This window comes from Cottoperca gobio, chromosome 23 (genome assembly GCF_900634415.1).
Source record: "Cottoperca gobio chromosome 23, fCotGob3.1, whole genome shotgun sequence".
Classification (NCBI taxonomy): Eukaryota; Metazoa; Chordata; class Actinopteri; order Perciformes; family Bovichtidae; genus Cottoperca; species Cottoperca gobio.
In genome coordinates this window covers 9,708,905-9,734,600 of record NC_041377.1, presented here as the reverse complement: position 1 = coordinate 9,734,600, position 25,696 = coordinate 9,708,905, and the positions used below count along the sequence as shown (strand labels likewise).

At 44.0% G+C, this 25,696-nt stretch overlaps 1 protein-coding gene across 5 annotated transcripts in view; it reads left to right on the top strand.

Annotated features, from left to right (window-relative positions):
* Positions 1 to 25,696, top strand: part of sbf1 (SET binding factor 1) — a 46,430-nt gene that overhangs the window by 14,170 nt on the left and 6,564 nt on the right. The window contains exons 3-38 of one of the 5 annotated variants that reach the window (XM_029461709.1): positions 357 to 494; positions 1,123 to 1,251; positions 1,756 to 1,866; positions 2,953 to 3,024; positions 4,801 to 4,830; positions 6,470 to 6,575; positions 7,258 to 7,390; positions 7,509 to 7,617; positions 8,601 to 8,714; positions 12,533 to 12,610; positions 12,713 to 12,826; positions 13,360 to 13,488; positions 13,597 to 13,695; positions 13,984 to 14,191; positions 14,339 to 14,451; positions 14,538 to 14,687; positions 15,014 to 15,082; positions 15,231 to 15,392; positions 15,513 to 15,778; positions 16,114 to 16,286; positions 16,392 to 16,465; positions 18,195 to 18,387; positions 18,474 to 18,601; positions 18,683 to 18,858; positions 20,815 to 20,951; positions 21,294 to 21,501; positions 21,580 to 21,776; positions 22,062 to 22,199; positions 22,284 to 22,379; positions 22,505 to 22,579; positions 23,290 to 23,462; positions 23,754 to 23,930; positions 24,014 to 24,115; positions 24,198 to 24,383; positions 25,332 to 25,458; positions 25,552 to 25,682. In XM_029461709.1, the coding sequence (XP_029317569.1) occupies positions 357 to 494; positions 1,123 to 1,251; positions 1,756 to 1,866; positions 2,953 to 3,024; positions 4,801 to 4,830; positions 6,470 to 6,575; positions 7,258 to 7,390; positions 7,509 to 7,617; positions 8,601 to 8,714; positions 12,533 to 12,610; positions 12,713 to 12,826; positions 13,360 to 13,488; positions 13,597 to 13,695; positions 13,984 to 14,191; positions 14,339 to 14,451; positions 14,538 to 14,687; positions 15,014 to 15,082; positions 15,231 to 15,392; positions 15,513 to 15,778; positions 16,114 to 16,286; positions 16,392 to 16,465; positions 18,195 to 18,387; positions 18,474 to 18,601; positions 18,683 to 18,858; positions 20,815 to 20,951; positions 21,294 to 21,501; positions 21,580 to 21,776; positions 22,062 to 22,199; positions 22,284 to 22,379; positions 22,505 to 22,579; positions 23,290 to 23,462; positions 23,754 to 23,930; positions 24,014 to 24,115; positions 24,198 to 24,383; positions 25,332 to 25,458; positions 25,552 to 25,682 (4,821 nt within the window). The remainder of the gene's footprint in view (positions 1 to 356; positions 495 to 1,122; positions 1,252 to 1,755; positions 1,867 to 2,952; positions 3,025 to 4,800; positions 4,831 to 6,469; positions 6,576 to 7,257; positions 7,391 to 7,508; positions 7,618 to 8,600; positions 8,715 to 12,532; positions 12,611 to 12,712; positions 12,827 to 13,359; positions 13,489 to 13,596; positions 13,696 to 13,983; positions 14,192 to 14,338; positions 14,452 to 14,537; positions 14,688 to 15,013; positions 15,083 to 15,230; positions 15,393 to 15,512; positions 15,779 to 16,113; positions 16,287 to 16,391; positions 16,466 to 18,194; positions 18,388 to 18,473; positions 18,602 to 18,682; positions 18,859 to 20,814; positions 20,952 to 21,293; positions 21,502 to 21,579; positions 21,777 to 22,061; positions 22,200 to 22,283; positions 22,380 to 22,504; positions 22,580 to 23,289; positions 23,463 to 23,753; positions 23,931 to 24,013; positions 24,116 to 24,197; positions 24,384 to 25,331; positions 25,459 to 25,551; positions 25,683 to 25,696) is intronic. The other 4 variants (XM_029461710.1, XM_029461711.1, XM_029461712.1 and 1 more) reach the window with 4 other exon arrangements.

The following is a 25,696-nucleotide window of genomic DNA, read 5'->3' as shown; positions in this document are numbered from 1 at the left end:
TTGAAAATGATTTCCCACAAAGAGCAAAATATTCATTGGTGGCTCTTCACATCCCTCAGTCGGAGCGTCGGTGGTTTTCTGAGTAGACGGAAAGTTTTCAGAACCAGTTTTGTGTTAATGATGGACCAGCCCGGATGAATCACTCAGGTGCTGTGAGAATATGTGACTTCATATGTCACCCAGGTTTCTATGTGCTCTGATGTTTCTCTCTTTATAACGTTTCTTTCCATCACCCTCCGATTCCACCTCTCCACCTGTCTTACCTCCACCTGTCTCACCTCCACCTGTCTTACCTCCACCTGTCTAACCTCCACCTGTCTAACCTCCACCTGTCTAACCTCCTCCGCCTCCTCTAGTTCTGTCAGCCCAGCGGTTGGCAGCTGGTTCCTGAGCGCCAGCCTACCTCCTTCTTTGTAGCGGTTCTGACTGACATAAACTCAGAGCGTCACTCGTGTGCCTGCTTCACCTTCTGGGAGGGCCTGGACAACCCACAGGTGAGAGCCTCCGGACTCAACTGAGTTACAACCATTTGTAATATCAGGAGCAGAAATGTTACTCTGAACGCACTTTCAGGGTGCTTTACTTTGTGGCTCCTGTCACATTTTACTCATTGTTGCCTCATTCTTTACTGCAATATAAGTCAACTTAATGGAAACGGCACAATCGTGGCTTTATGAAGGGAAGACAAACATGTCTTGTGCAGTACAACTCCGTTATAATGCAATAAATGAGAAAACAAAATGCAAATTTAATTTCTTTGATTATTTTACGAAAATTGGCGGAAAAATGCAATCTATATATCCAACAGTGCCCACAAGTGTTACCAATGTTTGATAAAATGGGGCTCCACATGTTATAAGTTTTAAACTATTTACATTTGTGTCAACAATCTGCAGTTCAGGGCAAGTTTCACAGAAGAGCGCAGAATGAAATTTCTTTACAGACTCTGATTTGTGCAAACAGTTTATTTTTGGCAACATTTTAAATGAGAACAAAGTGATTTTAATGAAAGATCACTATTTTAAGTGAGTGATTTCACAGATTCTGCCTCTGACAAATATTGTTATGTAAAATAAAATAAAATATGTTTGTGTGAGCCTGTTCTGTGCTCTCTGTGTTCAGCTGCAGAAGGTTGAGGCCAGCGAGGCCGATGAGGCGGATGATGAGCTCGCTATTGTCCAATCAGCTCAGGTCTTCGCCCCCAAGAGCCTGGTGCTGGTGTCCCGACTGGACTACACCGAGGTGTTCAGGGTACGACACACGACGGCACCAAATACTCACATTTCTGCATGTTTTGTGGAAAATGACAACATGTGTTTGTGCTCATTGACTTTATTCTTAACCTTATTCTACTTACATATATAACTTATAATGATAAAATGCTTTATTGCATGATATTGATTTTGTAATTATATTTAATTACATTTACAGCCATCATGTCCTTCATTGTAAATAAATACTGTAAATATTAGAGATGTACAATTTCTGATTTAGTTTCCTTCTGATTTTCTTTTCTAAACTATGATTGACAGCATACACAAAAATAGAAAATTTAAATTAAATTGTATTAATTAAAACATTTACGATTAAATAACTGACATTTTCTCCTAAACCGCACCAAGTCACAGAACCTTCTTTCACTCGAAACAAATCTCAACGTAAAGTCATCTAGTAAATATTAAGTGAACGGCTGTCTGGCCCTGCGGCGTGCTTGTGTTGACCTTTAACCTCTGTGTCCCCGCCTTGATTAAACAGAACTGTCTGGGTCTGATCTACACCGTCCATGTAGATGGTCTGACTGTCCCCTTGGAAACGGTGGTTGGAAATCTCCTCACATGTATCATCCCCATCGCCGGAGGCTCCCAGGTAACTGTTGATCTCTCTCACACACCTGTACAAACTACACCTGTTAACAGCTGTGACTCCATTCTTCAGTCTCATTGCTCTGACAACTCTTTGGCTTTGCCGGGTGCTGTACGCTCCTCATGTTACCTCATGCAGGTAGTCAGCAGTGCAGCGCAGTAGAGATGGTTCAGGAGGGACTGATGGCATCGCCGACCTGCATCCCTATTAGCTTAGTACAACAGAAACGTATTAGCTGTGGTGTTCCTTCATGATTACATGTCTGTATGCATGTAGAGAAACTATGAATATTCACATGCGGATTGCTTGTAATGTGTCTGTACATTTCTTTGTGGATGCATAATTGAATATTATGGATTAGTATCTTCACAGAGCTGCAGGTCCCTGAGGGCAGCGGTGTGTATTCAGCTCAGTTTGCTGTCCTGTGAACACACTCGAGTGCAGACGTTTAGCAACTGGGAAAACACATTAGATTAGATTAAACTTTATTGTCACTTTGTTCAAGTACTGGGACAACAACATAACCTCCTTTGTGGATTATTAGTGCAATTTAACAGATACAGATGGATTCATCACGTTTTATAAGCAGAGTTGTGAATGGAAGAAAACAACACAATAACATCACTTATAAACAAAACAAACATGTTTGTTTTCTTTTTAAAAAACGTGTCATATCTGAGATACCGACTCAATACTTGCATCCTGGCGTCACTTGTGTTGAAATCTTTGTATATTTACTGATTGTGTGAAATAATTGTTCCTACATGCTAAAGTTACAGGACAGTATACACAAGTACCATGAACATGCACAACCAGCATCGTGTGTGCATTATTTACAAAACCTTTTTCTTATTATTTCTCTCTCCCCCTTTTCATATTTCTTTCCCATTTATATTGTAAGAATCATTTTTTTTTATCTCACCAATTGCTGCAGATCCCTTTTACGCATGTTCATGCTCGTGGTGCACGACGTGTCTATTTCCTCTGAATGCACATCGGTGGAACCCTCCCACTGTGCTTTCCAGATGTTATAACCCATGTGTGTCCTTTGTGTGCACCCTACTGTACACTGGCTCCTCTGTGTTACAGATAGATGAGTCCCCAGTTTGTAGTTTAGACAAGGTTCCTCAGGCCTGTGACTGGCTGCTGGCCTGTCTGCAGGTAACTTTCCCGTTCGGCTTCACCAATCAACAGCCGGCTCCATGTTATTGATTCTGTTAATCAAACAGACCGGAGTTGTTTTCTCCTTTTAAGGAATGTTTTCTTTCTTGCAGACATTTTAAATCATGCGTGATTGATGGCGCTTCAGTGATTTATTTGTGTGTGTTTTGTGATCAAACAGGGATCGTGTTAATCATTTCAGGTTGTTTTTCATCTCATATTTGTCATAAACAATAAGAGTTGTTGCAGCTATTCATAACGTTTTAGTATCACACTGATTATTTTCAAGTTTCCTGTATCTCTAAAACACACACACACACACACACACACACACACACACACACACACACACACACACACACACACACACACACACAGTTCAGTTGTTGGGGGACAACACGTGGCAGCAGATAGCTTCCTGCCGGCCGGAGAAGCATCAGAATGATAGAATCAGATCTAATCGGTATCAACACACACGGTTTGTTTCACACACATCTGAAAACACTCCTCGGTGGACAGGCAGTCTCCCAGTTTGTCTGACTCAAACAAACACCCATATAAATATAGAAATGCACACAGCTCTTAGAAATGAGGTCGTACTGCTTCGATCCATCCGAGCACAAACAGTTCTGTTCTTAGAAAAGAGTCACACAAACACACACTTACACACATTCCTGTAATGTTTAATCACACAGGACTTTTCTATCAGCCTCACAAAATGTCTGTTATTACCACACAGTCTGTCAACACACACACACACACACACACACCTCTGACCTTCTCTAAAGCTGACGTGGAACTTGTATTTTATGTATTTATGAATGCGTGTTGCTGAAAATAGTTAGTGTTATATAAACGTGCAGATTAGATTACCTGTAATCTAATTTTTGTGTCTGTGTGGATGAAATATTCAGCCTCCAAGATTAAAAACAAATTCTAAACACTTTCTTCTAATTTGCTAATTGTTAAAAACATTGTTACTTGATTCAACACTGGATTTGCATTTCTTTTTTTGCGGCATTTAAAAAATTGGCTTGACACAATGGTTAGTCCTCATCCTAAAAGCTTGTTTGTTGTTACATGAAAACGTATCCTTGGAAACATATGTACAGTTTGAGGATGACTGCAGACGTCTGAACTTTAGAGCATTTACATGTTCTGTAAAGGTGCAGGCTGTCACATCAATGTCCATGTTACCTGGGCTGCCTTTTTACATTAATCATGTGGATTAAAACCGTCCACATTTATATAAAAAACAACAACAACAGTGCCGGTACAGTTTGTGAAATAACAAAATATTTTTATCTGATTTTATTTACACAAAGTTAATGTAACACCTCAGTGTGTGTGTGTGTGTGTGTGTGTGTGTGTGTGTGTGTGTGTGTGTGTGTGTGTGTGTGTGTGTGTGTGTGTGTGTGTGTGTGTGTGTGTGTGTGTGTGTGGAATATCTCAGCTTTACATAATAATATTTATATTAGAGCTGTACTGAATAGTTTGAAGCTTCATTCATAACATTGACATTCAAATTCTAAACAGTTGCTGTTATTGTTTGCACTTTGTTTTGCATGTGTCTCTGTGTACTGACTCATCCTTTACTTTTTCACACAGCCGTCATCTTGCAGTTCATGTTTACGATGTTATTGTTTGTGCAGCTGATTTGTTTTGCCATGCTGAGACATTTCTGTCATATTGTTGTTAAGTTTGGGCCTTCAGTGACCTCACTGTTGTTTCTAACCTGTGTCTTATCCTGCGCGGTGCGTGTGTGTGTGTGTGTAGCCGGGCCAGGAGGAGAGAGAGGAGAGTTTGGTACGCCGGCCTGACTTCATTCTCGCCTCTTTACCAATCAGCTCTAAGCTTTCTCCGCTTCCGTTTGTTCCCCGTTCCCCTCAGCCGCTCCGTGCACACCTGCTTTGGCAGGAGAACCAATCAAAATGCTTTGATACAAACTCAATATGTGACCAACAACTGATCTTTACAACTCTCCACCTTTATAATCACAATATAGTTCTGTATAAATATGTAAGTTAAATTAAATACGTGGTTTTAGGGCTGAAACTAATTATTTTCATTATCAATTAATCTGCCAATTATTTTCTAGATCGATTTAAAAGTTTGGTCTATAAAACGTAAGATGTATTCACTTTAATATGATTATAAAACAGAAAGATAATCCTTAAAATCCATAAAATATTTGACGCTGAAAACAATTTTCTGACAAAAAATAACTAAAATTACTTTAACGATAAATCATTAATTAGTTTATAACCTAATATAATGGAGTTGTATACAGCAAGGAAATAAAGACATTTGCAATTATAAGTTCTCCTGTGAAGACGTGATTTAATGCATCGTCAGCTTTGAGAAAACACCTCATGATCAGATGTTGGGTCACAGTATTCTGCTGCCGCTGCTGCCGCTGCCGCTGCTGCCGCTGCTGCCGCTGCCTGCTGCTGCTGCTGCTGCTGCTGCTGCTGCTGCTGCTGCTGCTGCTGCAGAGAGCATGACATCCTGCTGCACTTCTCCCTCGCAGCGACACGCAGCCAGACTGACTTCGGTGAAGCTCTTTTTCAGAAACAAATTGCAGATCAATCTGGTTTGCGATCCCTGAAAGCACTCGAGATTAAGAGATTAAAAATACACCTGTTGCTCAAAATAGTGCAGTGTGTTCATGTAATAGGTCTGGGAATCGTGATCGTCGCACACATTTTCATTTGGCCAATAACTGTGCATAACGAGGGCTTTTAAAGCATAACCTCAAATTTGTTTTGTAAAAATAACAAGTCGTGTTTCATGTTTATCAGAAATCCTGTCCCCGAGGTATTCTGTGATCTGCGATGCTTAGTTGTGCTCGGACTGTATTGATTTATATTTTTGCACTCTAAATCATCCCCATTTCCACTCTGGGACACGATCTTATCCAAACCACACACAAGTCGATATTTATTGGCTTTGTCTTCTGTCTGGAGCACAGTACATTTCCTGTTGTCCAAAGTCAATCAGGCTTTCTGTAATGGAGGACATAGTTATTAGACACATGGATCCTTCTTACAGACTCTACAGTGTTGCACGTTGGAGATGTTAAGTTCCTCCCAGGACAAATGAATCATCCGGACACGTTCACGCTGATTAATCTGCTTTCTGCGGAGGAAAATGGGCTCCGCATGACACCTGTCATGTCGCTGGGATTTCTCTCTCTCTCACATTAAGGCTCATTGACGTGGTGGAGCTGGTGGTGTTTTGCAGCTCCATTCATGTCCCGAGCAGCTGGAATGGCTTGTGTTTTATGTGATGTACCTGCTAAGCTTCTCGGATTCTCCATCACTGTGGCTGAGTCACGCTGCTCACCTGTGATTAAACCTTGCTGTCGAGCCCTGATAAAAAAAAAAAAAAAGAAAGCAGCGTTTGTTGTTTGGGTTTCTCACCTTCTCTCTGTCTCGCTCTACAGAGGACGATCACGTTAGGTGCCGGCGACCGCCAAGTCATCCAGACGCCCATCGATGACGCGCTTCCTGTCAGTGGCAGCACCGTGGCCCAGCTCTTCAGACAGCTTGGTATGTTTAATTATAACTTAATGCTGCACCTGCCCCCTTTTCGAAAAGCTTCTTCAGATATTAATTATGTAATTAATTATGTATATACAGTCATACAGCCAAAGGTCAGATTTTGAAGGGTTTTTAACTGTATAAATGTGTTATAATTTATTAACTGCACAGTCCTCTAGTTTAGTTAATTTCCTAACCGTTGCTATTAAAAAAACAACCTAAAACAGGAAATTATGAATTCTCATAGATTTTCTCGATGTTAATGTTGTTTGTCACAGCAGATGATTATATAATTAGTTTAACTGGATCACTAACTTGTACTTCTTCTTATATATTGTACCAGAAATAATTTTGATATTACCGTCAATTTAAGAGCATTTATTCCTCTAATATAATGATAATATAATAGCATAATAATGCAAATACACCTTTTCAAAGAGCTTTTAATTCTTAAGAATATTCAGACTTAAATATCCTAAATAAATAAAACGTAAATAGAATAACAGCTCTGTTAACAATAAATGTGAATTCTTCTAATGGGAGGAAGCTGTTTATTCATGTGACATTCTTATGTAAACACATGAGCAACACCCCGGTCATCTCTTTATGTCGTACGATAACGTATTTATCATGACGGGCCTCCAACATGTGATCATGAGTTAGCATGTGACCTGTGCTCTCTGCTCCTCAGGTATAATCAACGTGCTGTATCTGTTCTGTGCCGCCCTGACGGAACATAAGATCCTGTTCCTGTCCAGCAGCTACCAGAGACTGACGGACGCCTGCAGAGGACTGCTGGCCATCATGTTCCCCCTCAAATACAGGTGTGAGGTCCACGCTGCGTCTTCAGAGCCTTCTCTGGATGTTCTGTGTCAGGACATCTAATATCTTGTGCAGGTGAAGTGAATGTGCTGAATCTCTTCCTGTTTGTGTCTCTGTCAGCTTCACCTACGTTCCCATCCTGCCGGGGAAACTGCTAGAAGTCCTGAGCACCCCGACGCCCTTCATCATCGGCGTCAACTCATTCTTTCGCTCGGAGACACAAGAATTGGTGAGTTCAATGTAACACGAACAATGTAACATGTAACATGTAACACAACACAGACAGGCAGTTCTCGTCTCTATAATTGTCTCTAAAAGTCACACATCGGTTAGCATTTAGCTTTTCAAATGTGTTTCTCATGCGCGTGTGTACGTCCTCGTGGTTAGACTGGAGGTGGTTTTATTAATGTTGCACGGCTTTAAGTCCGTCCAGACAGGCTGAAGGTGTGTCGGCTGCTTCGGTCAGACTCAGACAGCTCAGCTGCTTCATGCTGCCATCGAAGCAGCAGAAGTGTTGACAGCACACAGCCCACTCCATCAACCACAAACAAACAACCAGTATCATCAAACAAGCAGCATGCACTGTGTGGAAACTAGTTGGAACACCTGCTGCCTTTTTCCAGCTGTGGAGAAGAAATGTGATTTAATAAAAGCAATCTTAGTGTTAGAAGTTGAATGTATAGTTTTATAGTGATGTTCCCAAAAAGGACACAAATGGCTTTTCAAAATAAAACGTAAATGATCTATCTTACAGAAACACCTGTGACTTAGACAAGGATCTGAGTTTTGATCACAGTAACATTTCATGTAAACCCTCACTGACCCATTCAGAAATGGTTCATCTGGCTTTTTGCTGCCTGCCTGTCTTTGTCGATTCTAATACAATGCTGTTTACAGACCGTGCCAAGATAAATTACACCAATAAACATGACAATAATGACTCTAGATCTCACGATCGAAGACAACAACACACATCACAACGAGACGCTGTGTTTAGTCCAGCGGTCACATTATCATGTCCGAGCAGTGTTCAGGGTCAGAGGTTATCGTCTGGGCAGCCTCACCGCAGTGACATGTGACTGTTTTATTGTTTGATGTAATGAGCAGCTGTTGACAGACACGAGTAGCAGCATGTGTGTGTGTGTGTGTGTGTGCGTGTGTGTGTCATGCTACTGTACTTTCATCAACACGTGTATTTATGTGTGTTTTCAGTTGGACGTGATCATCGCTGACCTGGACGGCGGCACGGTGACGATCCCCGAGTGTGTGCACATCTCCCTGCTGCCTGAACCGCTCCTCCAGCAGACCCAGACTGTGCTCTCTATGGTAAGAGATGAACTCTGAACACGTTCACACACTGATCTCACGTCCAGAAAGCTCTTGTAGGATTGATTTCCTCCTTTCTCTTTGCATTTCTTTTTTTTCAGGTTGAATTTTGGTTTTTGGTTCAGAAGATTTTATGATTTTAACAGTTTTATTCATGTTAAGTTAACGGCGTACAAAATAAATTTAGTGCAACTTTTGGATGTTTTTAAAACGTACAAAAAGATAAAAAACACATCACAAACATTTTTATCCCCATTAAAATCCCACAAATGTCTAAAAGGACTTTATGGATTTAAACTTCACGTCTTGGTGGAGACAGTAATTATAGTGAAATCAGGAGATGCAGACGTTCTTGTTTTTACCAAACGTTTAAGCATTTAAATGTATTTTACAAATCGAACAGAAAGTTTTAGTTACAGTCTTCTGTGTTTTTATTTTGCCGTTAAGTTTAATTTTCGTCATATCCCCCTCACACACTAAAGAATGTCTTATCAAGCACTATTCCTGCTCTGCACTGTTCATATCTAACACTTCAAACAAAGCTCACATGAAGCTCTTTACTGCACCTCTTCCAGCATTACACCACATTCTGAGAAATGCTTTTTTATCTGTTAAGGCATGTAAACAAATGATTGTACAGCTTCCTTATTCTGTTATTGATATCTGCAGAATGCATGTGATGTATTTCCTGCTTCTGTTCACCGTGTTAACGTTTGGAAACTCGTGTGGGTTGATACTGTAACAGTGAGATTGTTATCAGATACGCGAATCACACGGGAGCTGTTGCGGGAAATTCCTCTCAGTTTATGATAATTTTACTGGATTATTGTATGGTTGCAGTCACGTGACATCACTAAGCGCAATAACAGGTTAATACAATATATTGTTCTGCACGTGTCTTAATCACGCAAAACTAAAGGCTGAAACTGAAGCGGACAGTCAGGGCTCCGGCCCCCACAGCCCTGGAACAACTTGCCAGAGGAAATAAGGCGTCAGTGTCCTTTTATTTAATTGGTTTTCAATCTTCCTTCATTTCTCCCTCTGTGAAGCACTTTGTACTCATGAATAAAGTTTTTTATGATATAATTATTAGATTAGCAGCGCTATCTACATGCTGCAGACTTGTAAACGTTGTTCTGCAGAAACAAGTTAGGATAACACTGTTTATTGAATTATACAGCGCTCATAAAAAGTTTTCACTCCCCTGAACTTTTCCATGTTTTATTATTTACGGAACTGAATAAGAGCGGATGTGATTTTGTTTTTGTTGCATTGATTACCCCGAAACAAGACTTAAGAGTCTGCAGCTCTGTGAGGCTGAACTTCAGCTTCACTTTAGCACTAACATCCAATAGTTCTTCAGTCTGGACCAAAGTGATGAGCTCGCCGTCACTAGAGACATAAGAAAACTACAGTTGAATGTCTGGCGAAAAAACATCTCCAGAAATAAATATAAAAGTACATTAAATACAGAGAACATTTATTTTCCAGGAGAAAACAACTTCAAAAGCCAGAGCTGCACAAGAGTCACACCCTCAGGATAGTTGTTGTGTCCATATTGTGCAAAGCTGATACTATTGTAAAACAAATATAAATCAATCCAAGACAAACATTTGCAATCCGTCTCTTTATGAATAGATCGCTTCAGTTGTGGGAAAGTCCTTCTCATGGGTGTTAATAATGCCGAGTCATCACTTCCTGGATGGTGAGCTTTGTTTGCTGTTGAAAACGTGATGATTCACTTTGGTTGGTCCTTCTGACTGATGTGTTCCTGGTAAACTGTTGGCACAAAGCAGAGGACGTCATGCCTCTGCTGGATGCACAGGGCAGGAGGTCTTGGAGATGTTACTGAGGCAGAGGGAAGGATGTGTTTATTTGGGAGCTTCCCTTCACTGCTCCATCTCAACTCTGATAAGCCAACTTTGTATTTGCTCTTCCCACGGACTCTCGTCGTATTTTAAATATTTAAGAAATGCTTTGTGCTGTTTTTGTTACTTAAACCAATTAGAAGCTGAAGATGTTTCTCTGCTGGCATCCAGTAAAAAAAATAAATTCTACATTTGCAGTTGGATGAGATGCTGCAGGATCTGCAGAGAAGAACGGCACATTGTATTTTATGTCACAATTACATTTATACTTTATCAGGGTTCATACAAAGTCGTGAAAGTTTGAAACATCCTTCATTGTAACGGTTATTAACAAAACTTGATAACTTTACATATTCTATTAGTTATGCTAACACAGAAAAATAAAATAAAACGGAGCTTTTTAAATCACCTGTGATTGTCATGTGGTAAATCTAAATACTTCAAATCACCAGCTCTGCTAAACATCTTGAGGCGTTTGTCTCTTGACTTTGTTCTGGACCCTGAACTTGAAGAAATGGATGTTCTTCATCGTGGACAAAGTGAATGATTCTCACTATCACATCAATCTGCTTAATGACGGAATTAATTGTGATTGTACTCTATTTTATATTTCTGGGTATGTTGCAATCTATTTTGCAATACTCCGCCCAAACCTGTTTCCGGTGGGGTTAGCCCGGACTTGTTTATTATTTTCTAATGCTCCTAGTTAATGTCAGAAATTGTGAAGTAGTAAACTTCTATTGAGCTCAGGGATTAAGATTCATATTTTGTCCGACATGTAAAAATATATACCTATTAATAATAATATGTACTAAAAATTTAATTAAATAAAGATTAAATGATGAAGGAAACATTTTTGTTTTTATATATTTTTGTTTTATTATTATTAACATTTTTCCATTCAAGAAAATTAAATTAATCCTTTTGGGGGAAAGTCACCATAAATAAAAAGCTCTGAAGCGATAATTAGCAGATCTGCGGCGGTTCTTGTTTCATGCAGGAACAAATCCCTTCTAGATGAAATGTGACTATATTAATACTTCACAGAATCTAAATGTGGTTGCAATTCAAATGTATTTGACTTATTTACACAAACACATGTTGCACATTATCCTGACGGTTTCTTGAATGTTCAGTAAATAATAATAATTGTATTTATTTATTTATTGGATCCATGAACTGGGAGGTATTGATGAGTTGGTTTGACCCATAATTCATCTTACTGCGTCTCACCTTTATGTGTATTGGATATCCCTTCAATTGTTTTATTATCTTCAGATTTATCCTATGCTGATGTCCATTGTCTCTTGTGAAAAATAAACAATTTAAAGTGTGTGACGAGGGGATCCCCTGGACGACCTGTGATTAAGCTGGTCATTGTTATAACCCTAAGCGACACTAAACGACCCTGAAGGACTGTAAACCAGTTTCAGAATCACTTCCCATTAAAAGTATACAATCCCAACAGCAGCTTATTGCTCCGACGTCAGCTGTGTGTCAAAGTGTCCTCGAGCCGCTGAACCTCGACACAGTGACCGCGGGGTCGGCTGAATGCCTGAGATGACGAGGCTCAAAATAAACTTGAGATTTTATTGTGAAACCCGGAGATCTTCCCGCATGTTTGTGTCACCGGCTGCTCTGTGTGCTTTATGGCTTATAACCTGGAGTTCACTGGGTGATGTGCTGCGTGGACACAAACTCACATTTATAAACTGGAGAATTGTAGCCATAGTGTTTGAGAAGCGTCTTTAACTTGTTGAATTGTCCGATAATGTTCCCCGGTGGAGGTCGAGGCTGGTTCGGCTGAAGGCTGCAGGACGATGCTGTAAAAGTTGAAACATAAGTTTAGTTACTGTCAGTAGAAGGCACCAGATTTCTCTGGGGTCTCTGATGCAGCAGGCGTCGGAGTCAGTTACAAACTGACTGTGGCTTCATGTTTGTTTGTTGTAGGTTTTGGATCCAGAGCTGGAATTGGCTGATCACGCCTTCCCCCCGCTGTCCACGCAACCCTCGGCTCTCAAGATCCAGGTAAGAAAACCGTCCTGCTGTAAACCTGTCGTCTGCTCTCAGCAGGTTGTTCTGGTTGCGTGCGTGCGTGCGTGTTGGCTTTAACTGGACTGTGTGTTTCAGGATAAGGAGATCCGGGGCATCTTCCTGTGGCTGTTCGCTCGGCTCTTCCAGGGATATCGCTGGTGTTTACACATCATCCGCATTCACCCAGAACCAGTGATCCGCTTCCATAAGGTCAGTGAAGAACAACGACTCTGACCAAGAATCTGTGTGTTCGAGAGAGTCCGGACAAAAGAGAATCAATCTGTGTCAGACCCCGTGTGGGAAGAGGGTGGCGCCCGCGTAGAGACACGGATTACACAGCGGTCACGTAGCCAGTTGGTAATCTGGACATTAACACCCGAGTCTTTATCCGTTCATTGAATTTGTCTGATGATTTCCGACAGAAATCCCTGAATCTCCTGAATGACCCTTTTTCTTCTGGTTTCACGCCAGCCGTAATAAAAAAACGCCATCAACACACTCTCTGTGAATTCTCTGCACAATGAGCGGCTGTCTTCACGCATGAGATTGTGCTTCACACAGACTTTGTACTCGGGAGCTGGCAGAGTAAGGGTTAAATGTCCGATTCAACTAATTCGGACATTTGCGTTCTCACATGCAGATCCTCCGGGTAATGTCTCGGTCATTTCAGGGTTGCAGTGCGTGTGTGAAAGAGGCTTGAGAGTGTTAAGAGAGCGTCACAGAGAGTGTAACTGTTTCCACAGGCGGCCTTCCTGGGTCAGAGGTCGCTGACGGAGGACGACTTCCTCATGAAGGTGTTGGACGGCATGGCGTTTGCAGGGTTCGTGTCGGAGAGAGGTCCTCCTTACAGAGCCACCGACCTGTTTGATGACGTGAGTCGGCACATCGGGCACTGTGTGACCGGGGGGTTAATCAAACACACGTGGATCAGATATGAGAGGTTGTAGCTGACATTTGTTTCCTTTGTCTTGTTTCGACAGCTTGTAGCCAATCATGTGGAGCGGATACGACAAGAGGAGACGTGTCCGCACAAAGTCATGAACCACGTCAAGGAGCTGGCGGAGCAGCTCTTCAAAAACGTATGTTCTGTACATATGATAGAGGCAGCAAAATAAATCACAGGGTTTAAAAAACACAGTGTGAAAAAAATTAAGAATTAGAAAAGAAAACTGTTTAAAGGAAATAAAAACTCAGGAAGTGTTTTAGGACGGGGCTTAAAGGACTGATTGTCTCCCCGTCTGTAATGAGTAATAGTTTGAGACAACTTCGTGTCTCTTGCAGCTGTTTGTTGTTCAGTCGCTTCGTTGTTTGCTCCCCAGTTTTCCACTTCGTCCCTTCTTTATTCCCTCTCTGTGTTTGTCCTCCAGGAGAATCCTTACCCCGCTGTGGCGATGCACAAAGTCCAGCGACCGTCAGAAAACAGCCAGAACAATGCACAGAGTCAGACGCCGTTCCCTGTGCTGGACGAGGTGGCGGTGCAGCTCTTCATCGACCACGCCGCCTCCAAACTCAAGACTGCACCTCCGGTGGTGAAGGCGGAGCTCAAAAGCATGGTGCCTTCAGGGCCCCCACTGGGTGAGCTGGACTGACGCTGTGTTTGTGTGTCAATTTGTAATTTGGTCAATTCCTCACTCCGACAGTCTTTCTCACAGCGTGTGTTTAATGAGCTTCTGTGCCGCGGTGATTTATAAGTGTCTGATCACGTCTCACGTCTCTCCACAGGAGACACCGTGGACAGGAACGGCAACGTGATGGCTAACAGCGCCCGCCGGCTGGAGGTGGTCAGGAACTGCATCACGTACATCTTTGACAACAAAATGCTGGAGGCCAAGAAGGTAAAGAGTGATGCACGACCAGCGTTAGATGATCACGACAAGTGACCCTCCAGAACTTAACTTTTCTTAAATATGTTCTCCTCCAGTTAATGCCAGCTGTGCTGCGGGCGTTGAAGGGCCGGGCAGCCCGGGTTTGTTTGACCCAGGAGCTCAATCAGCACGTCCTCCAGAACCGAGCTGTGCTGGATGACCAGCAGTTTGACTACATTGTCCGAATGATGAACTGCACCTTACAGGTGAGCCTGCGAATACTAGAATGTCACTAGAATCATTGGTAGAATGGGAGCGTGGAAGGAAAACAGAGATAAACACAAAGTATGGGAATGTCTTTAGTGTGGCAGGTATTTGGTGGAGATGTTGATTCAAACATGGATTTGTTGTTTACAATGAAGCATTATCAGGGAAGTATTAGGGTGTGTCCTAAACACATGATGTGTATAACAGTATAACAAGGACAGAGTTTAAAGCAGATACAATGAAACGTCAAATAATTAGCCTCAGATGATATATTTTATGGTTTGCCAGTCGTCACATGGTTCATTGCTTATCTGTTTCTGTTCAGGACTGCTCACATATAGATGAACACGGTATTGCAGCCGCCCTCCTACCACTGGTCACAGCCTTCTGCAGAGTAAGTTCACAATCAGCAAAGTCCTTCCAGCTAAGAACCCACGAAGTCACAAGAACTCCAGTGTTCCCTCGTGGTTTTACAATCCTCTGAGGAAGGGGAATTTGTCTTTTCTCCTTCATAAAAGTCTCTTCATGTGTTTATCTGACAGAAAATGGGCGCAGGCATCACTCAGTTTGCCTACAGCTGCGTACAGGAGCACATAGTGTGGACCACGATGCAGTTCTGGGAGGCCATGTTCTACAGCGACGTCCAGAACCACATCAGAGCTCTGTACCTGGAGGGGGAGGAGGGCGAGCTGCAAAACAACTCTGTGAGCTCCGACGTTACACTCCAGATGTTACCAGAGCTGGGAGACGAATGAGTCTCCCAACCTGCTGAGTCGAGTGTCAGTTTTGAGATGATTAATCATCAACCTTTAATTTGTTCTCAGGAGCAGCTGGACGCGTCGGGCACCAGGAGGGAAATCAGCGCCCTGGATCTGGCGTCAGAGCAGAGCCGGCTGTGGCCGACGCTCGTCAAGGAAATGCAGACGGAGCGCGTGCAGAAGGAGGAGAGCACCGTGTTCAGCCAGGCCATCCACTACGCCAACAGGATGAGCTACCTGCTGCTGCCGCTGGATACCAGCAAGAACCGCCTGCTGAGGAGCAGCGGCCTGGGAGACGTGGAGAGTGTCAGCAACAGCTACGTCACAAACAGGTACGCCACACACAGGTACGTCCCAAACAGCTACGTCACATACGGCTACGTCACATACGGCTACGTCACACACAGCTACGTCACACACAGCTACGTCACACACAGCTACGTCCCACACAGCTACGTCCACACAGCTACGTCACATACGCTACGTCACACACAGCTACGTCACACACAGCTAAGTCACACACAGCTACGTCACACACAGCTACGTCCCACACAGGTACGTCACATACGGCTACGTCACATACGGCGACGTCACTCGCGGCTACGTCACACACGGCTACGTCACAAACGGGTACGTCATGTTCACAGAAGTGTCTCTTGTCCTGTAGTATTGCAGGCAGCATGGCGGAGAGCTACGACACAGAGAGCGGCTTCGAAGACGCCGAGAGCTCCGACGTGGCTAACTCTGTGGTGCGCTTTATTAACCGCTTCGTAGACAAAGTGTGTAATGAGAGCGGCGTCACCAACGAGCACCTGAAGGCTCTCCACACCATGATACCAGGTAGGACGTGCCACACTCACTGGGCTCTTTGTACCGCAGAGAGCATCACACCAACATCTGTCACTTCTGTCCTCCATCTTTAACCTTCTGTCCGTCTCTGTGCAGATATTGTTCAGATGCACATCGAGACGTTAGACGCAGTCCACAGGGAGAGTAAGAGACTGCCTCCGATCCAAAAGGTAACCAATTCCTATTTTTACGTTCCACTGGACAAAGGCCATGCAGAACCCCAGCCAGCCCCGCCCACTCCCCTCTCCACCACTCCCTACAGCTCACAGTGTCACGGCAGGTACGTCTCTCCGCCAGAGACAGAACTGTGTGACTCACAGCACGCCTGAGCAGTGCATGCTGGGTGATTGCTCTCCCTTGTTGTGCCGTTTGGAGTCTGAGGCCCGGTGGAGCTCAGCAGAGTGCCTTCAGTCTGAAGGGTGCTGTTAGTCCTGTTCACTGAGCTTAATGTGACATGTGTTGTCCTTTCACTAAAGACGTCTCCCTGCCTCTGCTCTCACAATGTCCTTTTATTTTGCATTTTGTTTTGTAGCGTTTAAGTGGTGTGCAGGCAGGATGAGTTCAGCTCTTGGATATGTGATTGTAGGCTGAGCAAAAGCACAACAAATATTTTACAGACTATTGACGTCAGCAGATAAATGTTTACAGAGGTAAATGGCTTTAAAATCATTAAAAAATATATTGACCAACTATTTTGATAATCTATAAATCGCTTAAAATGCTGTTTTCAGCTTCTCAAATATGCAGCTTTCCTGCTTTTCTCTGTTTTATATCATATTAAATATAAATCATCCTCAGTTGCAGCACTAGTGTGATTGCAGCTGGAGTGTGGACATGTGTTGTGTAACAGATTAGCAGACCGGTTTCCAAAGTTGTATTTCATTTCCTAAGAGAGGAGGAGTTCCTTAGGAAGCTCTCACTGGGAGACAGGAAGTGATGCAAAGGGCCGGAGGACAAAGCAAGCTTCATATTTCATACTGTTGGTTGTCCTGTAATCAAGCTTTGCATCCTCAGGGACTTCTCAAAACACGTCGGCCCTTATTTTTAAAGAAATATGAAGTGAGCCATCACATAAGCACACCTGAATGAATATGATTATACATACTTTTATCATTTGTCACATCCTCTCTGAAGATCATGTTGTGTGTTGTCATCATTTCAACATCAGTCATTTTTTGGGCTAAACTTCCCAACCGGTGCAGGTGGTGCAGGTGGTGCAGCCAGTAACCGCAGCATGGTTGTGATCGCATGAGAATGAGGAGTGGAGTGATTGTGTGGTCATGAAATATACATGCTGCAGGGCTGCACAGTCGCTCATGTTTTACTGCATATTACAGTGGGGGGTGCATCATGTCATTTCATAAATGCATGAGTATTGTCTGCAACACTATCGGCATCGTTGTAAAGTTGTAAAATTGTGCCGTCGTATTATCCTGCTGCTGAAACAGGGTTCCCTCCGCAGTTTAAATCTTTCTTTGCTTTACCCGTTAAATACAAAGCTACTCGTGAAACTCCATCATAGGCTGCAAGAGTTTAAAGGGATTTTCTGTTGTTAAACACTTTTATTTGAAGCTGTAAAACTATACAGTATTTAACTATATAGTATTTAACTATACAGTACCGGTATTTACTCCCCTTGGATTCATCTCAAGACCCCTCGTGGCGTCCTGGCTCCAAAGGATCATCTTAGTGTCAGAGTGCAGCCTTATTATCCTGCTGGACCTAAATGTCTGCGCAGGGTTCCCACTGAAATATCAGTCAGAGATGCAAATTGGCAGCTTCTCAGAAATAGTTTCCATTCATTGATAAATTGTTCTGGAATCAGACTGTTAGTACGGAAATATTCTTTATACATTTTAAACCTTTGTCATTAATCTTCCCTTCTTTTTCTCTGTGCAGCCCAAGCTTCTGAGGCCGACACTGTTGCCCGGTGAGGAGCTGGTGATGGACGGCATGCGGGTCCACTTGATCCCAGACGGCCGCGAGGAGGCCACGGGGCTGATGGGAGGTCCGCCTCTGCTCCCTGCTGAGGGCGCCATCTTCCTCACCACTTACCGGCTCATCTTTAAGGGCACGCCCAACGACCCACTGGGTGAGAGATGATACACGCACACGCACACGCACACGCACACACACACACACACACACAGTTTGTTGACAGGTTTTCTCTTCCTGCAGTGGGCGAGCAGGTGGTGACGCGCTCGTTCCCCATCGCCTCTCTGACCAAGGAGAAGAGGATCAATGTCACTTTACCCATGGACCAGTTTGTCCAGGAGGGGCTGCAGCTCCGGTCCTGCACCTTCCAGGTACATTCTCAACTCCGAACACACATATCCCTCGGACCCTTTTCTTGTTTCTCTCTGATTTCACCGTTTCTCTGTCTGCAGCTGATGAAGATTGCGTTTGACGAAGAGGTCGCGTCAGACCTGGCTGAGGTTTTCAGGAAGCACATGCACAAGCTACGCTATCCTCAGCACGTCCAGGGCACCTTCGCCTTCACCGTGGGTCAGTGCGGGAAGATGGTGGTGGAGCACAAGACCAAGGACAAGAACCAGTCGCTCAAGTAAGGAACCATGAACAGTGCACAAAAGTGTTTTTGTGCTTTTAGGAGAAACTAAAGAACTAAGAAGACTTTTGCTACAAAGAAGCATCAGCAGCACGAGCAGCGTGTCTACAAGGAACTGACGGGCTGTTAAATCACTCAGAACATCATGTCAAGCACAGAGCGTTCGTTACAGTACAGTAACGTCAGCTGCTCCAGCTGTTGCCTTTACCAAGTTATTCATTTAACACACGAGCTCACAAATTTTCTTCCCCTTTGTCACCAGACTAAAGGTCCAAATCATTTACAGTAACATCTGCGGCATAAACAAGTGAACCACGGAGCAGATTCTTTAGGGAAAATAAAATGGACAAATACATTAACACAACATGAATGACACGATGATACAGCCGTCGTGTGTTTAAGGAGGAAGATGTTCACAGCTCAGTGGAGGTTTCAAGGTGCACGATTGAAGAAAGAAGTCTGAAGGGGTCAAAACTCAAGCACCACTTCTAGTGAGACGTCATCACTTAATGGAGCACAGTTACTCGAGTATACAAACATGTACAGGGTGAAACTCACGGTAAGGATGTGATGCTGTCAAATGTTCCCACGTCAATGAGCTACTGCTACTGCACTTTGCTTAAAGTTAGAGTGAAGCGTGAGCTCTCCTGTATGTTGAGGCAAAGATTAGGTTATTAAACAACTTTTTACAGAACGCGCATCAGGCACACAGAAATGTGACGCAGGACGTAAGGAAGGGGAAGTTTGGAGGCAGCCCGCTGCCGTGTTCACGCTGCTCCCTGAACACGACGTCATGAAGTTCGTAGGATTGTCAGCGTTGTTGTTACCGTCACCACGGTATTTAGTGAAACACTTCTCTAAGAGCAGCCTGCCTTCAGCAGAGAAGAACAAGTACATGACAGCGAGTGAAAGGCTTCTTTCATGCCAAGCCTCTGCTGAAAGATTCACATGTGTTACTCCTGGTGGTCGATCACAGCGAGTCTGACAGCTGACTGCATGGTTAACAGGCTCTTTTATTACAAACATAAATCCCTGACCGTACAGACAAGGTTTGTCTTCAACCTTTTCTTAGCTGATGTTACAAATCTGCACAGAACACATGAGTGCATGTCAGTGTGTAAACAAACCCTGGTTCCCTTTGGCCGCTTGAACCTAAACAATGTTTGCACAAAGAAAAAAGGATTTTCTGCAGCAGCGGCTACAGAAACAGGAGGAGCCTTTACTCTAAAGCGGTGCATGTTATGTGATGCATGTGCATGTACTGTCACGGCAATGTGCATCAAACCTTGAGTGTCAGTAAAAACATGCTCTCAGGTCTGAGGCTTTTAATTCCCACTGGCTGCATCTTGTCCCATTTCTGTCTGCGTTTAGGCTGCGTTACCTCCACATGATGTTTTATCTCGAAGCGTCCCTCTCAGGGTTCATGGATATGATGCATCGAGAGAAGATTGTTGTAATCTCCCTTTGCTCTTTCCTTCTTTTTTTATGATGATTTGAGTCGAGGTGACCTCAGGAGTAATCTTACAGTGACATTATGTAGCCTCAGATGGGATTAACTGGAGGAATGTAATGAGGAATGCCCTGTTCTCGCCATAATGAGACACACACACACACACCATTTATTTTCTGGAGAATGAAAGGCGCTTGAGAGGAGCCTTTGAATAATTCATCAGTGGAAAATCTCTTCCATCTCTGCACTGTTGTGTGCTACAAAACCTCCATTCAGACATATTAATTCATACTGTGGACACGTGACATGAATTCATGGCGGTGGATTATACACTGACATGAAGTCAAATCAACTCATTGTCAGCTGCAGTTTTAAATCTAAATGCACATTTGTGTGCTGAAGGAGCCGACAGGAAGTGGCTGCTCTGTGACTTTGAATGGGATTTACTGTTGGATCAGCACAGTGGTGTATTTTTAATAACGTTCCCTCCTCGTGTTTGTCAGGACACTTTCCAAAAACCTGGTGAAGAGTGCCAAGAGGACCATCGGCCGTCAGTACGTGACCAGGAAGAAGTATTCCCCCCCCACCTGGGAGAACAGGACCAACTTCCAGTCGGAGCTCGATGAGGATGAAATCTCAGGTGCGTTGCTCTTTTCAGGCTCTTTGTGCACCGTTTAATATTTTACATGAAATGTTCAAAAAGGCATTCAAGTGTCTCATTAACTTAAACTTTACGATTAAAGGGCTTTTATTACACTTCCACTGCTTATATATAACTGAAACCTTTTCTATTATAAGTGTATCAATTTCTTCCAGGATTTGTATTTAAACTGCAAATTAAATGTTATCTTTAAATTATTTAAAATGTAACAAGAAATTGCTCAATTCTGTATTTTCCACACGTATTACATTTCATGGCGGTTCCCAGCTCACCTGTGGACTTACAGTGTTTGTGGAAATGATTTTAAAGTTGTCTCCACAGTTTCAGAGGAAGTGGACCAGAGCTCGCTCACCCTCTCCTCCACCATCCGCTCGTCCGACAGACAGACCATGAGCAACGTCGTGGAGCGTGCCTGTTGCCGTGACTACCAGCGCCTGGGCCTGGGCACGCTCAGTAACAGCCTGACTCGTTCTAAAAACGAACCTTTCAGGATTTCGACAGTGAACCGCATGTACACAGTCTGCAGGAGGTGAGAGCCCAGAGATGAGCGGTCACGTATATAAAGACAGAATGTCTTCAGTGCTTCATGTGTGTTTGTGTGTCGCAGCTACCCCGGCCTGCTGATCGTGCCTCAGAGCATCCCCGACACGACGATCCAGAGAATCTGCCGCTGCTACCGGCAGAACCGCTTCCCCGTGGTTTGCTGGAGGAACTCACGAACTAAGGCCGTCCTGCTGCGATCTGCTGGCCTCCACGCAAAGGGAGTGGTGGGCTTCTTCAAGTCCCCTAACGCTCCTGCTTCAGGTGAAAACCGAAAATCTATTCCTCTCATTTGTCCGGGACATTGAAATCTTCCAGGACACTTTGACCGGCACCAATATTTTCTCACAGAAACCCTGATACTCATCAATCAAATGTTAGCTGACGAGTCTCTGCATACTTGACCTGCAGTGAGGAGTTCAGGGGCCACAGGTGACGACGAGCCGTCAGCCTGGTGATCAGGATATTACAGGACAGAACTGAAGTATTTTGTAAAATGCATTAGTTTCCCAAAACATAAAGGTTGTTGATGTTTCCTTCTCCATGTAGTGCCCAACCAGGCTGACTCCACCAGCCTGGAGCAGGAGAAATACCTGCAGGCCATCATCAGCTCCATGCCTTCTTACAGTGAGAGCAGCGGCAGGAACACGCTCAGCGGCTTCACCTCCACACATATGAGCACCTCCGGTGAGTGCACCAGCCCACGCTGGCATGACATGTGACTGTCTCATGGGGGGGCTCACACGGGTGATGGCTTTCTTCTGTCCACAGATTCCTCAGATAAGCTGAGGCAGCCTAAGATCGGCGCTCTGATGAAGCAGGTGATGGGCACCAAGGAGGATGTTCCTGGGACGTTCAGCAGAGGAGGTGAGACGAGTCCGTGTGTCCCCACATGGCTCCTGTAGTGTGTGTGTGTGTGTGTGTGTGAGTGAAAACATCCTCCATTGTGTAGCGTTGTTGGTTAACAGGTCGTCTCTGTTGTTTGACCTCAGCTCTTGGTCAAAGGGCGAAAGTCATCTCCCTCTCTCAGCCCAAAGTGTCTGGCAAGGCCAGGAACCCTCCTAGAGGTACAGTAGGCCACGCCTCCTGCCCTCCTGTCTAACCAATCAGATCTCTTCTAACAGTAGCATCAGTGTGTTTGCTGTGGTTCCTGCTGTGTCTGCAGACTAATGGTCCGTTGTGTTATTCAGAAAGCTGCGTGTGCATGCTGCTGCTGCAGCTCTGCTCTCTCACATCTTGTTTGTTGTTTCCTGTTTGATTCTTCTCTCTGTTGAATGTCAGCATCAAGATTTAACTACTCTGTTTATAAAATGTAGCTGTCACTGAGCTCCATGCAACAAACTGGGCTGGATACTTTCAATCATTTCTGCCTTGTGCACCAGCATGGCTGTTAGTAGCTGTGGACGTTATAGATATCAGTGTGTTTTAAAGGGTCATTCCGACTTTAATGGCTGTTTAAAAGGATCACAGTCAGTGTGACCTGCAGTAGATGCAGTTTGTAGAAACAGACCAGCAGGAAGATAAGCAGTGTTCTGCTGTGGAAGTATTTTAGACACGTAACACATTTTTGTGTCTTAATTACGTCCACAGCAGAACATTGTTTAGCTTCCTGCTTCCTGTCTGTTTCTACAAACTGCAGGCGAAACACTGACTGTGGAGAAGAAGCTCAGACCACTGCTAAACAACTTCAACATGAAAAATACTTCCACATTAGATGTTTCTGTTTTCATGTCATGATTCCTTCCATGACTCTACTTCGTGTGTGTGTTTATGGCAGGTAAATGGGGCAGTATCCGGGGCAGCGGGCGTCTAAGTGCCTACAACCCGGACATCGGGACACGGCTGGCAGGGAAAGAGTCTCCACAGTCCAACGGAGGGCCGAGCGAGGCGCTGTTCCTCCGCCAGCAGAAGGCTTACCTCTACATCATTGGAGACAAGGCCCAGCTCAAGGTGAAGAAACGTGATGTTTAGTGTTAACTGTGCTGCGTAATATGTAGCGTCAGCGTTCTGTTTGTAGCCAGAAGCTTCATAAATTCCTCGAACGTCTGGATCTTAAGTTCTCAAAGAAACAAGCTGACAAACGTTAGCGGATGCTGAACCACAAGACTAAACTCCATCAGTTTGTTATTGTTTTGATTTAGTGACCCCTAGTGGCAGACAATGTCATATTGTGAGTTTCTATAAACAGATGAATGTGTTTGTTTTCCAATATTAACTTGTTGATGGTGTTGTCGTGTTCAGGGAGGGAAGCAGGACTCGTTCCAGCAGTGGGAGGTGGTTCCCATCGAGGTGTGTGACGTGCGGCAGGTGAAGAACAGCTTCAAGAAGCTGATGAAGGCCTGCGTGCCAAGCTCCTCCACCTCTGACCCTAACATGAGCTTCCTGCGCTGCCTGGAGGAGTCCGAGTGGATTGCTCTGGTTAGTGCTGCCTGCAGGACACAGTCACTGCTCTGTCTGTGACCTTCACAGTTCTTACTGTGTGTGTGTGTGTGTGTGTGCAGCTCCATAGGGTGCTGCAGGTGTCTGTGCTGGTGGTGGAGCTTCTGGATACAGGCTCATCGGTCATGGTCAGCCTGGAAGACGGTTGGGACGTCAGCACGCAGGTTTGACTGACACCCAGAAACGTAAACGTTCTTCATGAGAAGCGTTGAGTTCTGTTCTGAATGTGACCTGTTGCGTGTGCAGGTGGTGTCGCTGGTGCAGCTGCTGTCGGATCCTTACTACCGCACCTTTGACGGCTTCCGGCTGCTGGTTGAGAAGGAGTGGCTGTCGTTCGGCCACAGATTCAGCCACCGCGGAGCACAGACGCTGGGCAGCCAGAACAGCGGCTTCACCCCCGTCTTCCTGCAGTTCCTCGACTGCGTGCACCAGGTGAGTCTGCGGCGCTGCATGTGAGCGATGCTGCAGAAGCACAGCGTCTCTAGTGCTTCCACTGCTGCCATGCTAATTAAAGATTAATAATACTAGTTTATTTAAATATAGCACAAAGAAGTGTACGCACGGCTCCCTGCAAGAACAGATTAAGTTCATACTGACTCACTTTAATCTGATTTTTCACATTAATTGTCCACTAAATCTTTACACTTGAGAACTTGTGAGTTTATCAATAAAAGAATAACAAAGTGAGCAACTAACACACAAAAGAAAATATATTTCTATGTTTCTATATGTTCATAATGCTGTTGACTCGTACGTCTGACTGTTTCCTGTTCTGCTGCTCAGTGACGTGCGTTACGGCCTCTTATCACAGACAGGAAGTGGATTAATTTAGCTTCAGTGACCCCGCTGTGTGTGACCCCTCCCCTGAATATTATATACGTCTGAGCGTGTTGTGGATGTTTCCGCTCTGCTGTGTGGAAGTAGCTCTTAATAACAAAAAGAGGCCATTTGTACTGACAGAGGACGTGTTGCACAAGATCGTATGTGTCAACACGTCCATGTATGCAGACACCCACTGTAGTACAAAGTAGAGCTTGTACATGTATGCATAACTTTATTATTATATAAGTAGTAGTTTGTCATTTTTCTTGCAAAAATGTCAGGAAATATGGAGATTTTCATATGATATTAAAGTGAATATCTTTGGGTTTTTGACCCACAGAACAAGACATATAAAGATTAGACTTTGAGAAACTGGGACATTTGTCACTATTTCCTCACATTTATTGACCAAACGAATCGAGAAATTAATCTGCAGATTAAACAATCGTTAGTTGCAGCTTCAGTTCAAAGGGAACCATGACCTTTGTCCTTTTTTGGACTTTATCTTCCCTGTTAAACTGTAATCCTGACCTGTTCTTCCCCCCCCCCCCCCCTCAGATCCACCTCCAGTTCCCCATGGAGTTTGAGTTCAGTCAGTACTACCTGAAGTTCTTGGCGTACCACTACGTGTCCAACCGCTTCCGCACCTTCCTGCTCGACTCCGATTACGAACGCATCGAGCTCGGTAAGAACCTTTCTGACTGACTGTAACTCTCCATCTCCAGAAACACACAGTCGTAGATACAGTGTGTGTGTGTGTGTGTGTGTGTGTGTGCAGGAGTGCTGTATGAGGAGAAAGGCGAGAAGAAAAGCCCTCAGGTGTGTAAGTCTGTGTGGGACTACATCGACAGACTCAACAAGAAAACACCGATCTTCTACAACTACATGTTCTCTCCTGAAGACGACGAGGTGAGACGCTGCAC